General features: G+C 43.5%; 1 protein-coding gene across 2 annotated transcripts in view; it reads left to right on the plus strand.

The window, feature by feature from the left end:
• Nucleotides 1-63: 63 nt before the first annotated feature.
• Nucleotides 64-17,678, plus strand: part of CHST11 (carbohydrate sulfotransferase 11) — a 157,724-nt gene continuing 140,109 nt past the window's right edge. The window contains exon 1 of one of the 2 annotated variants that reach the window (XM_005527866.3): nt 64-290. In XM_005527866.3, the coding sequence (XP_005527923.1) occupies nt 173-290 (118 nt within the window). In that variant the 5' untranslated portion in view covers nt 64-172. The remainder of the gene's footprint in view (nt 291-17,678) is intronic. The other variant, XM_088055802.1, reaches the window with a different exon arrangement.

The following is a 17,678-nucleotide window of genomic DNA, read 5'->3' on the forward strand; positions in this document are numbered from 1 at the left end:
CGCCTGGCGCGCGGCGTGGTCACGCCCAGCGCGGCATTAACGCCCCCCGGCGCGGGGCGCGGGCGCCCGGGCATCCTCCGGCGGCGGCTCCTCGGCGCGGGGCGGGCGCGGAGCGGTTCCCAGCGCCAGCCCTGCGCGCTCCGCCGCCCTCTCTGCGCCGCCGGACAACGCCATGAAGCCGGCGGTGCTGGAAGTAATGAGGATGAACCGGGTGTGCAGGATGGTCCTGGTCACTTCCGTGGGCTCCTTCATCCTCGTCATCTTCTATTTCCAAAGTATGTTGCACCCAGGTAGGGCATCGCAACCGCACCGGCATCACCGGCACCACCGGGTCCGCGGAGGGCAGCGCCCGCCCCGCTCCCCACCGGCGCAGGTGGCGGGCGCCTCGGGAGCCCTCGCTGGCTGGCGCCGGCCCCGGCTCTCGGCTCCCGGCGCCGCTGCCGCAGGCGCGGGGCCCGGCGGCGGCGGGCGCAGCGCCCGCGGCGGCCACGGGAAGGTCGCCTCGCCCCCCGCAGGAAACTTCGCGCGGGAGGGAGGAAAGTTGGTTTGTTTAAGATTTTTTTTCTTTTCCGCTTTATATCGTGGGTTTGGTGAAGGGGGACGGGAGACGATAGCGCCTGAATAGCGCGTCGTGGCTGAGCGGCGCCGGGAGCTGCCCGGTCCCCGCGGGTCACCCCGGCTGCGAGCGGGACCCCAGGTCCCCTCTCCCGTCAGGGGTCGCGGGCCTTCGTCTTCCCAGCTTTTCGTTTTCGGAAGCGTCAGGGACACCGCGGCCGAGCAAGGGCAGCAAAGGCAGTTCCGCGCCGGCTCGCCTGAGTTGTCCGGAGCGGCGGGGGCGGCTGCCCGGCCCCGGCCATCCCTGCCCGCGGCGCTGCTGCCCGGTCCCGCCGTGTTCGGGCGGCCGAGGAGCTCCGGATGGAGCCTCTGGCTGGGCACGGGCAGGGACGCAGGCTGCGGAGCGCCGTGCAGGGCTGCGGGGATCACCTCGGGTCCACGCTCCCGGGTACCTACGTAATCCGACTTCAGCTTTTCGGTTTTCCTTAGCCTAGGGATGGAGCTGTACCGGGGGCAGCAGATGCTGGCTCCCAGAGAAGTCCCACGTAGATCAGCTCGTGATTGACACAAAGGTGGGATTGGGCTGTGGAAATTCCATGTGGTGTCAGCTGTGTGCACGGACCCCTCATGGATGTTTTGTAATGCTTGGTGAAATTTGTCCAACGTGGCAAAAAAAAAAAATTAAAAAATCACTTTGATCTGGCTGTCTTACTTTTTCCCCTTTCTGCCTGAGAAAAGACGTGGGAATTGCACTTGCAGTATCTTTCTGGAGTGATCTGACGCTGAGCAGAGGAGGAAGGCTGGTAAGAGGGAGTGATACAGCTGTGGCCAACAGCTGTAGCTGGCAGACTGGCCACACTCCTCAGCAGGCAAGTCTTCCCAGCCATACCTGTTATTGTCTACTGCCAGCTCTCAAGCGTCCTGGCTACAGGCATATAGCTGTAGCTGATAAGGGAATTGCAGTCTAGTAAAAAGAAAAAGGATCTATTCAAATTGACTCTTTCTTTTCCTGTTTGTGGCTTCCATAGTTGCCATATGTCTATGTGGCACTTAGAGACGTAGTTTAGTGGTGGACTTGGCAGTGCTGGGTTAGTGGTTGGACTCGGAGGTCGTTTCCAACCTAAATGAGTCTATGAGAAGTGTTTTTTCCTTAAAGTTTCTGGAGAGTTTTTCATCAAATGGTTGAGGCTTGGTGCATTGATAGAATTAGGAATCATTAGATTCTGTGGTGAAGCCAAGTCCTGTTTGGTGTTTTTCTATCAGCTGCCTGCTCCTCCAGAGTTGGTATAATTTGCTTGATGAATGTGTTCTTGTATGGTGCCCATCTGTGTTAATGCCTGCCAACTTCTTGTAAAAATTAGCATATTTATTCTCTTTCCTGCTATGTCTGCCCCATGCTTACTAGTTTTACAAGGACTGCTCAGTCCTTAGCAGACCTGGAGAAGACTTTATTTCTTGTCTTTAAGGCACCATGCAGGATTATGGGTTGTAACATATCTTCACCAATTTAATAAAGTGTGATATTTTAATTGGTGGAGTTCCACAGATAATATGCTTTGCATACATATTCAGAAAATTTGGCCAAGACTTATTATTTCCTCTTGTTTCAGATGAATTATATTGCTGGAACACAAACTTAGCATGCAGTAGGTGAGAGATTACGCTGAATATTCTTCTGTGAATTTCTGAATGTAGAAAAATCTTCTTTTAAGAATTCTCAATATGCTCTATAGTTAACTGTTGGAGATTATGGTTTGATAATCATTGCATTGTGAGGCTATAAATAGGCTGAGATTTTAGTACAGTTCAAAGGATTTAGCACAAACTCCGAGGAGAGAATGCGATGCTGTGAAATCACCCGGAGGTTAATGTGCACCCATTTTCTGTGTGACACATATTTAGGTTGTTAGTGTGAGTGGAGTAGATCTGGAAGTAAATAGATCACAACCTTTATTGTGCCTTTTTGATCATAACTGATTCTGATTTTTTTATATTTTTTAATGGGCTGTTTCCATAGTGGAAACTGCTGGGAAGCTCTCAAGCCCTACTCTAGTCCTGTACAGAATGTCCCCATTTGGGTTACATATGCTTTGTGAGGCTCAGACAGCTGCTCTCCCAGGTATCTGTTATACCATTGTACGTGTTACCATCCTGGTAGTGCAAGTGCTAGATGAATGTAGAATCCTTGAAGGGTCAGGAGAGAGGGAGGTGGTAGACCTGTCAATATGATATACATTGGGTAGTGGGTCATTTTTAGGAATTAAGTCTTTTTTGTAAGATGGGCTCGTAACCCTTTTTGATTGTCAGAATTCAGCCGGATCCTGGCCAGAGTGTGTGTCAGGACTGGAGGTATTAAAAGCTTTCAAAATCTTGGATAATGTCCTTTTTGCTGTTGGAGGGTGTTCAGAATTTTCGCTGGTCTCCACTGAAGCATGTCTTTGGATGGCTGCAGGAGGGAGCTGTCTCTTGTCTCTGGCTTGCCATGGTAGCTTACCATGCTCTCTAGCAGAGGCACCTTGCAATCAGAATTAGATGAAAAATTCCCACCCAAGCCTTTTGGAGAGAAAATAAGGTGTTCAGATAAGTCCTCAATGAGGACCTTACTGTATGTTTCTTGAGCCCCAGAGTTCTCTGTGAGTTTCAGGAGGCTGCTTACAAAGCTTTCTCATCAGTTTCAGATGAAAGTAAAGGTGAAAGATGCTAGAAGGCGACCAGATGATGAGTCCAACCCCCCTGGGTTAAGATAAATCTTTATCTGTTAGAGAAGGTTTTCCATTTTAGGAGATCTGAATATGAAACTCTTGTTAGAAGTGAGACACAAATTTCTGCTGATAGCTTCTTTTTTTTTTTTCCCCTTTGGGATAAGAAATTAAGAAAATAAAAAAATAAAATAAAATTTAGTTTTATTAACATAGTTAACAGTAGCCTTTTTTAAAAACAGACAAGTGAAAAACCCAAACAGTACAAACACACCCAATGCCTGAAGCTGGGAAGATGAGTTTAGCCTTATCTTTGCAAGAGAGTATGATATATCCCTTGTGCTGTATCAAGTACAAACACATTCAAACTGGAAGGAAATCCGCTGTTTTTTACTCTTTTTTCTCTTTTTGGCTGTGTACCCATTCTCTGTTGGGAAGCCAGCTGTAAATGTGGTTTGGTTATTGCACCTTTGCATTGTCTGAGTTTTGCCAGAGGTTGCCTAAGAGCTGGGAACCCACCCTCCCAAGTTAGGTTCCCCAGCCAGTTGTTGAGGGAAGGTATATTGTCCAGCCCTCCAGTGCTCAGGACCACTGTAAAGAAAACTTTGGAGATGATAAGCTGTTGTAGCTTATCTGGGACTACGTTAGCTCTTGAGGGAAGTGGTAATGGGGATTTCAGTGTACTTTCCCATTGCCTGTCTAGACTTTTCTGAAGAAAAATATGCTGCAGTGTTTGCTAGCTGGAGATACAGCAATATATAGCTGATTTTCCCTGTCTCTTTTGCTCAAAATATTTTTCCCCTTCACTCTCCTGCCATGTGCTATCTAGATAACTGAGTGCAAGCTGATTATTGCTCCATGCCCCTGGAACTTCTGTCTGCGTGAAATAGGGCAGTCTTGGGGTTTTATGTGACAGCCCATCATAGTTTTATCTGCTGCATTTCCCGTGAAATCAGTTTGTTCACTAGTCTTTAGCCTGCCTACACTTCCACAGATGTGTTTGCTTTGTTCTGTAGGCTTCCCAGCTGCAGCAAGCAGGGGACTGTGAGTCACCCAGTGGAGGCAGGAGCTGCTCTGCCGGGCTGGGGGGCCACACTGGCGGTGTGTTAGGATCCCTCAAGGTGTAAAATTCCTCACAGAGGCAGGATAATTAATACTATCTTTATCTTACCTCAGACAGGTTTATGAAACTAACTTACTCTAAACCTGATTCTTTTCCCACCCCTCCTACTTGCATTTTTTTTTTTTCTCCATTTTCCATCTCCTGTTTTAGACTTGTACTGCTCTCCTCTGGATGCTAACAAAGGTTGCATCTCAAAGGTTAGGTCGGATTTGCCTCACGTCCAGGATCATCTCAGTTACATATGCAGCATGGTGTGACTGAGAGCTGATGTCTGCCTTTGCTCAAATATCAGAACAACTCAGACCACAGGAGATATTTTTCCTTATGTCTGAAGACAAGCTCACCACTGGTTTTGATGGCAGATTCTGTTTGAAAATCAATGTGGCAGTCTCCCATATTGCAATTGATCCTCGCTTTCTCTCTTGCTTACAAAGGAGAATGAGATCTGCAGGGTAGTTGGGTGTGTGGCATTCCTTTGATGGACCCTGTATACTGGTTTTAAATTATTCTGTTTGGGATACAGAGAAATGGAGTTCATTTGACAGCCACAAGAAACTGGCCCTCATTTAATGAAATGCATCCTCATTTAATGAAATGCATCCCCCAGAAACCCTGCCGTGTGCTGTATGTATTTGTTGGTGTCCCTATAAAAGCTTTTCATGGATTTCTATGGAACTGTCATCAGTGTGAGCAAACCTACTCTGGTCACTCTTCTCAGAGGGACTGATAGTCTGGGACCTGCTTTAAGTTTAGAATTAAACTGCTCTTTGTATCTTGTGAAAATCTTCCTGCTTAGTGAATATTAATCTTACTAGAAGAGCAGCTTTTTCTATTGCAGTGAAAATGAGTGTAGGTTTTTGCAACAACTGCTTGCTGAACTGAAGAAATAAAAATTTTTCTCTGAATACGTTCAAGCACAAAAATTACCTGTGTAATTATGTTGTGGTCATGTCTATTACATTTTAACTTATCAGGGTATTTATTAGTCCACCATTACATTTTCTACCATTTAGGTTTCTATAAGCTTTTATTTTTTTTCATTACTGGGTATCAATGTTGGGAAAGTATAGGCTAACTTTCAGAGCACTGACACTCTATTCACAGATGTAAAGTGTCATGACTTAGCTTAAGTGACTTTTTCAGAGGTAAAGTCAGCGTGCATGGAAACTTTGTTTTGAACTTAGCAAGACAGCATATAAAGCAGAAGTTCTCAGTGCTTTTTATTAACAAATTTATACAATTGATTGGGTGGAACTAATTTTTATTTCGTATTCAGAAATATGAATATCTTTCTGAATTCTAAAGTTGTTTCCATTACTTTTCAGAAGAGGCAGGTAGTTCATCTTGTACTGTACCATGTAATTAACTCTAGAAGTGGTTCAGACAATGGGAAGAAATTAGATTCATGTTACTTTTCCCAAAGCCAGCACAACTGTATTTTTTTTGACTCTGTTGCCAGATGTACTATATCAAATCCTGCCTGACAAAGCTGCTGCAGTTGCCCTTGTGTGAATGTCATCCTAGCACTAGAGAGTTTTTTCCTCTCAAGCCTTTTGGGCTGATGCATATGTATTATGTATCAACTCTAAGTTGATTCTGAGGGAGTTAAGGACCAGGACGGGGGACACAATGATTTTAATCTGATGGTTTTTCTTTCTGATTGTTTGTGCTGTTCAAGGGAAACGTTTGAGTTCTGTGTGTGACTTGTTGAAGTGTCAACATACATAAAGTGAAGCATAAGATGCACGGATGAAGGGCCCAGTTGAAATCAATGAAAAGAGAAGAAAAGATGTTTCCCCATCACACTAAAGGAATGAAATTGGGTTCTGGAATTATGTACTTGTGTAGACCTGGCATGTCCAGGATAAAGAGCAAGAGATGTCTGTGGTGAGTTATGTAGCTTCACCGGGCACCTACTGTCTTACAAGGATAACATTTCAAAGCATGTTTGTGTTTTGTTGGATGCTCCTGTTCCCTGTAGCCCATTCATGTAGGATTGTTGTGGATGAGGTATTTGTCCTTACAGTCGCAATTCTGACTGAGTTCAGTTAATTCCTCATTATTTGTGTTTCAGTACCCAGGTTACAGATAGCATCCTTTTGTTATGGGCAGAATGCTTGTGTGTGAAAAAGTGGAGTTTCTGGCACAAGCCTCGTTCTCTTAACTAGAAGTTGAGACCGCCAGAGACTACTGCAAACCAGTGAAAGAATTCAGTTTCTAATTATCTCTAGTTAATGCCTCCAGACACAGGGATTTTCTTGGATTTCAATTTTGTGAATGTAATCAGCAGAGGATTCAGCATGTCCCCCCTTTCATGTCATTGTTTGGCACCTGAAACAAAGGTTTCACGGATAAATCAAAATTTTACCACATATGCACTTGGACTCTGGGTCGCTTCTCTCGTGTAACACTATCATCTTCCACTTTTCATTTAATGCTGGTCAATGAATGTGGTTTGTTTTCTTGCCCTCTCCACATGCTCCTTCATGAAGAGTTGGGGGAATTGTCTGGAATAGATCCATTCCCTTCTGTGAAACTGAAATTGTAGGTTTCCATATGAATGGCCCATGTTAAATTTCAGCTCCCTCCCCACTGTCCTCTGGGGCACGCACAACACCTGTAGCATCACTAGAAATTACCTAATGGAAAGCAACCTGTGCACAGATTAGGAGCACCGATCCATAAAGCATAAAGGAATGAGGGTGCTGGCTATTCCATGGCAGTGTGCATCCTCTGCTCTGCCCTTTCTCTGATGTGTGATCCTGGCAGGCTGGTGGGGAGACCCTCAGATAGAACATGGGAGCTGCAGGCATGTCTGTGGGAGCTGGTGTGTTTTACTGGTTCCACTCTAGGAACTCAGAGATTGAAAAGCTCTGTGGCAGCAAGCCTCAGAGAGCCACAGTGGATGACAGGACTCTCTTTTCTGTGATATGCTAACAGGACTTTGGATAACAGCACGGTATAAGTAGGTGCAGCACAAGCATTTGTTGTTTTGCATCAATGAAGCTTTGTGTCCATGGGAATCAAGGGAGGCTTCCTTGTATAAAGAAATTTCACTGCCTTATGCATTTAACATTTAGATATCCAGGATTTTTAAAGTTATTTTAAAATAGTAATGCTTTTTTTTAGGGTTGCTTTTTACACTGTGCCCAGTGTTGGCGGTGAAAGCAGATGACAGCTTTCCTTTTGGCCATATTAATTTTACACATTAGAGATGAGGTCCTGAATGAGGCATTAACATTTAAGTTACAAGCATCAGAAGAGGATGCTATTAAAAAGAAATAAAATTAATTTGCTACCACTGAAACATTTGAAGGAAAACGTTCATTAGAACATATTGACTGACACTGAGGCTAGATTTGGAAACTTAGTATTTCATGTCTTTTTCCCGACAAATTTGAATTTGTGCATTGAAAAGGCTGAGTATGAGCACATAGAAGATGCTGACTGGAAAAAGGCGAAGGCAGTGCCCACAAATGTGTGTGAACGTGCACATGCACTCATCCATCTTCCCACCCCCTACAGAATCTGTACTTGGTGGCCCAGGTAATCCAAATGCAGTGATTTCTGAAGTGTAAACCTTTTTCTCCTAACAAGGCTGCTGTAGAGTATGAAATTATTTGTTATTAAAAGAAATCCCAGAAGTGCCAAGGGCTTTACATAGGTGCCTTTGTTATATTACTAATTGAATAAATGAGTAGTAAGTGTGGTTTCTTATTTTTGCTACTCTTTCTCAACTTACAGGTTTGAAAACATCCAGGTTGAGAGAGGAATGATTTTACTAATTCTTTGTAGGTTGTAGAAGAGCAAGGTTTTTTTATAGTTTGTCAGAGTATCAGCTTAAACATTGAGTGCCTCTTCAAGGTAGCCTTCATCTTTTTTGTGCCAGGCTGTAGACACTGAGGGATGACTTTGCTCCATTACTATCAATCACTGCTGCGATGGCTTCACACTCCTATGAAAAAACGTAAAAGAAGGTGCTGGGGGAAATGGAAAATACAAACAATGCAATCGAGCAGAATTTCTCACAGCACTGTGATTCCGGGGGTCTGGGAGATGGTAACTCTATCCAGCACATGTCTTGGAGGTAGGTGGACTGCACCCTGCAAAAACAGGTGAGAAATGCTCACATCCTGTAAATGCTGTCTGCTCTTCGTTTGGTGGGGAGAGGCAGCCTTGGTTTCAAGGATGTGAGTAAAGTGATCGATGTGTGGTTTTGCAGAATCAGACCCCCTTTTCTCTCTCTTCTCCAGGAGGTAAAAGAGCAGGATCTCATCCTCAGCTGTGCTCAATCTGCAAAGCTGATTGCTTTGCAAAAAAAAAAATCACTGCTGCTACTTTAAGCATTGTCTCAGGCTAAAAGATGCCCTCCTTAGTCATCTTAATATCAAAAGATTGTGTCTTTTTGTGTTATTTGGCTGAGTGGTAGGAGACATAGATTTTAATTGCAGAGTCTCCACATATAAAATCCACCAGGAATAAAAGGCTTTGTTGGGTTTCAATCCACTTCTTGAACACATTGTAGTCTGTAAAAAGCAGAGAACTGTGGGATTCTTTTTTTTTCCTCCTCCTTTTATTCATTTTTAAGACATGGACATTCAAGATACATTTTGTCGATGGTTAAAAGGACCCTTAGAGTAATGCCTTCTGAATTAATTTGATAAATGACATTGTAGCTAGTAATTTTCATGCTTTTTTGGCTGATAAAGTGTTGTATAAAGGAATCAAAAACTTTAAACTGGATAGCTGATAGGGATTTTTGAATTTGGCAAGGTAGAAATATAATTAATAAGGTGACTGTAATTGGATCTCATGGATGATCTTTACTGTAGTACTTTGTCTTAAAACAAAGAGCTTTCGGTAGTTAAAATCCTTTTAAAGACTATTTGCATTATAGTGCATTAAAGCTGATTGGTATGCAGGCAGAACAAAAATGTCTGTATTATCTGAAGTGACCTGACACAGAATAGCACATTCTGCACCCACGCTGGTGGGTACCAGGAGCTGAATATGTCCTTCTAGTAATCTGTATTTTTACAGCCTGTGTTGGAAGTGGTAGCAGAGAATTTATAGTAACTGAGGAGGAGGTCCTTAACACTTTTTAAACACTTGCTGATTAATAAAATGTGTCAGTTGGGGTCATAAATACAAAACTGATAGGCCTGACTTGATTATGTACTTTGGTCTTGATTAACTTCTAAAATACATTTGAGTTTCCAGATGGTGAAATTTATCTTTAGAATTAAGCATGTGCATGTGTGCACGTAATTATGAAGTTGAAGTAATTGCTAATCATTGGAGCAATACACCAGAGAGTGATGGACTGCAAGGGTGACTGTGAACATGTGCACTCCTAGGCCTTGCTATGGCCCACTGGCTGGTTTTATTAATTGGTACAGGATCAGTCAGCTGGACATTGTGCAACGTTCCTGCCACCGTGGCACTGGCAATCCTGTGGACTGTGACATCTAATTTCTTCTTCTCCGCGTTCCTTCTCTTCCCAAATCAGTCTTGCTCGTTCTTTGTGGCAAGGTTAGGGAAGTTCAGATAGGGTGAACATGGCTCCCTACTAGGCTGTTGGGTTTGGGGGATTGTTTTTGGGCAAGCCATAAAATTTTACTTTATTTTTTTTCCCCTTTCCTGGAAGGAGTTCACTGGGTGGTTTGAACTTCTGGTGGGTTGATGGCACGAGGTCTGCATGATGGCCTGGAGGAGACCGTGGTTGCTTTTCAGTTGATGTTAGTGAGTACTAGGTCAGGTCTACTGTGTTAGAACAGAGGATTTTGGATTGCACAAAGGGCATACATTCCCCTTGGAGGTAGAAATATAGGATTGCAGGCTTGGATTGGAGCCCTGAACTGTCTCTCCCCTGTAAATCTGGGTCAGTTCCATTGACTAGGTTAGCTCAATTCTGGATCAAAGGTACTGTAATGAAGAGCAGTCCCTCTTTGTCTTCCTACAGAGCAATATACAGTAGAACAATAACTCTGCTCGTCTGCTTTTTGACAAGCATTTTGCTTGTCAAATAAGGACTTATTTGTCCTTTCTACAGTCAAGAGAATGTGAGGGTTTTTTTCCTATAGAGATGCATGCTTGAAGTATTGAGAGGGGTGCTGCCTATTTTCAATAGCTTCAGTCAAAATTATGTTGGCAGATAAACTGTATGTAACCATCAGCATGCAGATCATCAATAGGATTGAAAGTTTCTTGTCCTGCTGTAGAGCTTCTCTGTCTCATGCAGAAAAGGCTATTAATATTTCTGGTGCGGCAGCAAAAATGTAATTACATTAAAGAACAAACTGGGAAAATGTTTGGGCTTCTGGAGCTATTAACTATTTTGAGATAAAACTCGTTTGAGATACTAAATTAACTGAAATAGATGATATAAGACAGACGTGGTTTAATTAAAATTGTCTTCATATTTGGCTGTCTTGAGCCAGCTTGTGGTTTTTGGGTGGTTTGTTATTTGTTTCCTTTTTTCTTTCTCTCCTCCTCAGAGCCAGTGTTGCTGTTGAGTCTTTCCCCATTCTGTGCCTGTTTCCTGAACACTTTTTCTTAAAAACTTCCAGAGTAGAGAGAGGAGAATATTGGCAGAGGATGCAAAACAAAAATATACTTGGGGCTATTGTGTCTGAATGATTAGTAATGCATGAAGTCCATACATCAGTATAATGTCAGTGCCTTACAACCTCATCCATCTCCAGAATGCTATACCCAGTGTGGTAACACAGTACTGTGAGAACTCTTTGTGCAGCTAGAAATGCATCCCATTGCCCCCAGTGTGCCTGGGAACCAAGGGAAACAGGCCATAATTCTTGTATGTCCAAACTAGCTGGTTTTTTTTTCTTTTTTCTGACTGCCAGTCTTTACAGAGGCTTTTCCCCCCTTCATTTTAGGGGCTTTTTTCTTTTTTTTTTTTTTTGTTACTCTTCAGACCTTTTGCTTGTGTCTGCATTCATTGGGATGTGACCAAGAGATTTATTTCATTCTCCCATTCCCATTCCAGCTGTGAGGCGATCTCTTGTCATCAGATTGTACCTCAGCCACTCTTAGCTTGCCAGAATGGTTTATGCCTGGTGTACTTTTTCAGCATTTTTCAGCCTGGAAACACTACTGAATGTCAAGCCATGTGTGTTGTATATTGGTTAATGGTGAGTCTGTGCATTCCTGCTGTCTGTTGCAGTTGAAAGCTTTCACTGGGAGCAAGTTAGGAGCAGCATTTCTGGAAATCTTCAAGAATTTGGGTCCAAATCTACTTCTGGGACAGTAATACTTACTTTAATCAGAAGGCTTCAAAATTGTCCACAAAGTAGGTCCATGCTTTCTTTTTAACTCTGTAGCTGGGGACACTGAGGCATGGTCAGGAAGGGTATGTGTGCTGGGATTTGTTTAATGGTTTCCCACCAGGCTAGTGGCACATTCAGGAATAAAACTGGAGGGGTAGGATGGATTTCTTGAGCTTGTATGATCTGAGGTTTGCAATCCCCTATAGGTTTGGAATAGACCATAGTGCAAACTAGGTATGAGGCACAACCCAGTTCCCAGCACTCTGCACAAGGAACGCCCCTGCAACCTGCTCCAGGTGTGCTCTCTGCTTGTGAGGATGGCTGTTGTGGACAGTCTTGTGTCCTTGGGAGTGCTCCTGACAGGAAAATGCTCCTGGTGCAGATACATGAAGCTTTGAGAGCTCCTTTTGAAAGCTGTGTTCCTGTGTTGAAAGCAAAGTGTTGCCTCCATGAGGCCAGACTTGAGGTGGAGGCGACACCTGTGCTTAGAAGCCTGTTTTCTGGAATAGCAAGCCTGACTTACTCTAGATCATGTTGTGCTTGGACAGCTTTTGCCAGTGAAAGGTTTACTGGATCAATATAGGTAAAAAAAGGCCTGCCTCTTCCCTTTTCATTTTCTTTTACCTCTGCTAGAGATTTTTCCAGCAAATCTAAGTTTACTAAAATAAGGAAGGAAAAAAAAAGCACAAACAATGAAACTGTATCCTTTCTATTGTCAGCGAAGACATGTTGATCAAGGCTGATGTGCATGATGCATCCTGGTTTTTTATTCACTCACCAACATTTAACATAGCTGTAAATTAAACTATTGCCTCTCTGTAAAGTATGTTGTCCCTGCACTTTGCTCATTCTTCTCTTATTGCAGATTTAAAGTCAAAATAGGAAGGTAACATCAGCTGTCTCTGTAAGGGGCTGCGGCTGCTGGCTGATGCTCTCCCAGATCTTTCCCTTTTAGACCTCCACACTTTCTGTGGTGCCTGTGGGACATTGTTGATGTTCATTCCTTGAAAAAGAAAACCTTGGTGCAGCATTTCATTAATGTGTTTTCTCAGAAAGGTCTCAGATCTAAATTAATATCTTTTTCAGTTCCTGTGAAGTTCTGGGGCATTGGAAGTAGTGCTTCATGCAGTGCAAGGAGGGGAAATGGAAGCTACTGAGCATGTTTGAAAGGGTATTTTTACCTCAGCCTTGGAAACAAAACATTTCCCATCTATCTTGTTGAACTTGTGTGACTGTTTCTCACAAGTGCACAGGACTAAGAGCTGCACTGAGGCATTTTGAAGAGATGGGACTTGCAATCACTGCAAGGCGTCTAGGAATGCTTTTCTTCCTGCCTTTTCTCTCCCTTGCTGACCTCTAAGTTTGTGTCCCCCTCACAGTCAAACAAGCATAGTAAAAAATATATCTGTGCCTGAAGTTCTGGTGTTAGTTTGCTTCTTGCTTATCTGTCAGATGAATCTTACATTGAATTATGAAAAATGTTGCTCTGCCACAAGTTGTGGCTGGTAGTAGGTTACTTGCACACTACATCTGTTCAAATGTTCAGGGGAGGGACCGCTTTAAAATTTCAATTATAGCCTAAAAATACGTGTGGTGTCTTTTTTTCTCATTTGACTCCCTTGCTGGAAATAGCAGGGTTCTGTCATGTTTGTCATGTTTTCTAGCTCAAGGCAGTTTTAAGCACAGCATAGTTATGTAGCAAACTGGAAAAATGTGCATCCATTTTCCTCAAGTGAGGGCATGTGGGAATGGTGCTATGGCCACATCAAATACTGCACACATGGAAATTACAGGAGCTGGGTTTTGAGCAGACAACCAGTGTTTACATGCTTAATTTATGTAATAGCCCTTTCAGTTCCCATCTGTTCCTGTGCCCTTTGGCAAATGGGTTTGCAGTTTTCTAACAAGTGAAAACGTCAGGTTCAGGGAATAAGACTGGGATTTTATTTAATTGCTTCTTTCTTTGTCTGTTTTAAGTTGGTCCTTAGGGAGAAGAGGCTGACCCCAGGAAGCAGGGAAGCTTTGTCTTCCCAGGGTGCCAATAATCTGTGAGTATAGCTCAAGGTTGAGAGGTCAAAGTTGCAAGTTGAGCACTTGTGCCCCAAGTGTGTCTCACTTTCTCATACGCGAGGCAGCTGCAAGGGGGTTGTGCTGTAAATGAAAGTGATCTGAGAACCCCACGTTTCTGCACTCATGGCTAAAGTGGGAGTAGGACCTCTTGTAAAGGGTCTTGGTCCAGAACAGAGGGTGTAAAAATGAGTTCTTGTTCAAGTGGACCGAAGCAGCTGGTTGTCAGGAGGGAGGGGTTGGTTCCAACCTTGCTTTTATCTCTCTTCTCGCTCCTCTGCAGTGCCAGTCCACGCTCCACCTCTGTGGCTCAGCTGAAGCACAGCGCTATGGCAGGCACAGTGCAGACCAGAACTTGAGGGCAGCAGTCTGATGGGCCTGATATGGCAACAGTGGTGTGTGTTACAGAGCTTCTCTGAGCCCATACAGTTCAACATAGGTAGGGGGTATCACCAGCACAAGAGAAATGCAAATTACTGCTGAAAACAATTGCTGGCTACCAAAACTGATAATTCTGACAGATTTATTCAAACTCAAGTGTGAGCCTGTGTATCACCCCAATTATCACCTCACTTCTGCAATTTCTTTGAAATGGCTTTGTGTCAGGTACAGGCTTCATAGGACCTCCAAGGTTTGGGTGGAGGAAACGCTCACACTTGCATTACTGCTGGAGTAAGGATATGTACACCCATGTCTGCAGCACAGTAAACCAAGCACGGGCTGTCTGTAGCTTCCTATTTGTGTTCTTCCCTGCATATCTTGGAAGTGCCTTATACCAACACTGTGGGCTTGTGCTCGGTGAGTTGGTCCTGTGGCCTCCTTCCTGGGACAGGCAGTGCTTTGTGGGGCACTAGGCTGAGCTGCTTCTGTGAGCAGCGTGCTCTCATGGCATCTGTGTTGGGATGTGCTGCGTCCCCAGCACTGTTCTTGTGTAGGGCATCTGCTACATTTGGAGACCAGGTTGTAGTAAAATGGCCAAATCAGTAAAACTAACCTCCTTCCTAGCGTATGCCCATAACTTCAGGCAGTGACGGAGATGGGAGTTCAACCTAGCAAGCCTCAGGCTTACTACTGAATGATCATGTCTTTGGACTATGTCAGTGGAATAAGCAAGGTGGGAAGGAAGGGATGGTCCTGGTGATGGGAGGTTGGTTAGGGCAATTGAGATCTCTTGGTTCCCTCAGGGTCCTGGCAGTAGGCTTGCTAGCTTATTTTTATGATCTATGAACTTACTAGCTCCTGAAGAAGCTCTTCTGACAGCCCTCACAGATGGCCTTGTGCTGCACAGGAGCCCAGAGACAAGTGGTAGGCAGTGAGAAGAATTTGCTGTGCCTGTTGTTCACCACCGTGGTTGTAAGGGTTTCATGTGTTGTGTAATGGGTTACGGTTAACCTCGCCTCTCTGACTTTCTAAGTTTTGGATGTTAAATATGAAGATACTTTCAGGGCAGAAAGCAAAGGCATAACGTAGGAGGAGCAATCCCTACTAAGGGGATCTATTTCACCAGGAATATTTATTCAAAGGAAAACCAGTAACTTTCTGCTAAATGGATACACATAACTGGCATGGTATTTACTGGGGAGCAGGACTGGCTTTCCAAGTGTGTGATCCCTGGCAGAGCTGGCTGGTGACATGCAAGAACATTGAAGGTCATGGCTTTTGTTGCTTCCTCTTCTTTTGCCTGCTGGCCCTTTTGTCTCGCTCCGGTGGTGCTGGCATGCAAACTACTTCCTGCTATTCCATGCTGGGCTATTCCTCATGGTTCACGTTGGTGTGCCTCTTGAGCTGGAGCTGGTGGTGAAGCAGGCAAAAGCTGATCAAAGCACATGCCTAATTGGATTTTTAGATCTTGCTTTAAAATGAGGGATTTTCAAATACTCCCATTAGTGGGCATTAGTACTGAGGAGAAGTATGTCACCAGGTAGGGGGGTTTTTTGAGTCAGAATTTCAGTATAATTAAAAAGAGATTACTGAACTTAATATTATTGAAATAAATGCTTTCATGAAATAAAGAACTCCACTGGAACCTCTGGGTGCATGTAGGAAGTATGCTGAGCCATTGCCTGCAGCTTGATGTTAAGGCAAGAGAAGCATTTTTTGTATGGAAAAAGGGAGCTGCTGCACACTGGGGCTTCTTACCTTTTGCTCCGCAGAAGATTCTTCTGGAGGGAGGGAATTGTACTTCTGAAGGAGTGAGCAGAAGAAACATACGTGGGTTCAGCTAAGAAGTGTCAACCTAACTAGCAACAGATTCTGCAGTTCGTAGTTGGAATAATAAACTGATAAGTAAAATTTCAATTATTAATTTACATTTTTATCCTTTTTCCATGTATCCTAGTTAATTTGTGAATGAATATTTTTTTGCGGTGTTGCCGTGCTGTTCATTCTGACAGTCACCACCTTAGGGCTGGGTTATCAGTGCTAACACATAGTTCAAATTAAATTGGGAGTAACAGTGAGAGCAGTTTATCTTCAGCAGTAAGGACAAGTTCCCCTAATTCTCAATCATGTGTCACTCAATTCCATTATGACAGGAATATATTAATCTTTTCTTGTGAGCAATTTAGTATGCCACTTTCTACTGCTAATGCTTGCATTTTTATGATGCATTACTGATTAATATTGTTAGGGTTTGTGTTTTACCACTGGTTATTCTTAGCTGTGATTTCTGTCTTGTGCTTGACTGCTTTTCCTTTTCCTGAAATATGTTATTCAGGAGCAGTACCTCTGGAGGAGGAAGGTATCCTGTGCACAGGACTGACTGGGAAGCACAAGTAATTAGTTGGCAGGGTGGCCAAGAGTGCTGGAAATGGCCAGGAAGCCATAGGAGAGTTTCTCAGGACTTTTCTAGCAAGACTGGCAGTGGATTTGTTTTGGTATTTTTATTTTGATCTTTCCATCCTTACTGTAGAACTGCAATGGCATAAGCAGTCGTGCTGCTTGGCTTTCCCAGGGACTATTACGGTGCTCCAAGTATGGGCATTGCCAGTTCTTGAAGGAAGGCAAGAAGAGAAAACAGATACAACACTGATGTAAAAAAAAAAAAGAATCTTGTTTTATCTTCATATATAATCAGAAAAAAAAAAAAGCAAGCCCTGATTTACATTAGTCTGAAAGAGACAGATTTCGTGGCATCCAAGAGCTTAGTCTTGAGCTTGGACTTCTAGTGAAGCCAAACCATAAATGGAAAGTTTGTAAAGTGATCTGGCTGTAAAACTTTAGATTTGAGGAAAGAGAATTTAAATTTATGTCAATTTATACAATGTTAATCTCTGCAGAGAGGATCTTAATTGCGAGACTGACAATTTGGGTCATGTTTGAAATTGATTCAGAGATTGGTCCGTGATAACTTTGGATCTGTTTCCAAAGCTGACTTGTGAGTTGGGATTGAGGATCAAAGCCTAAATGTCGCTTTGTTTCAAGCTTGGGTGTCAGACTGAGGCGTCTTGTTTTAACGTGGGGTTTTGTTGCATACTTTTAACTTCAAGTGAAAAATTCACCATTGTACTGAAAATCTTCAGTCTTTGAGGCTTAAAAGACTTGAAGATGAAGGTGAAACTGTTTGTGTACTTGTAAGCATTATAAGAAGAGACCTCAGTAAAAATAAAAAAGTGCGAGTAGCATGGAGAATTCGGGCAAAAGAGAATTGTTGCTAGGGAGTTAAAAGATGGATGTTTGAAGGCAATGGCTTTGCCTGTGTTTGAAGTTGTAGCATTTGTGAGTAGGGGTGTGCTGCCCTCCCTCAGGGAAGGAGGTTGGGCAGGATTTGGTAGCCTTCAGAGGACAGCAGCTTTGGTGGGAGATAGTCACTTGTAGCTGCTGCTGCATCATTGTGTTGAACTTACGTGCTTATGGCTAACAGAGTGATGAAAAGCCAATCCAGGGAATGTTTTCAGAAACATGCTTACAGATGTGCCTGTAGCTGTAAGTTACACCTTTAAATCACCC

This window comes from Pseudopodoces humilis, chromosome 5 (assembly GCF_049639895.1).
Source record: "Pseudopodoces humilis isolate 2021_Gansu_Grassland_sample_001 chromosome 5, ASM4963989v1, whole genome shotgun sequence".
Lineage (NCBI taxonomy): Eukaryota > Metazoa > Chordata > Aves > Passeriformes > Paridae > Pseudopodoces > Pseudopodoces humilis.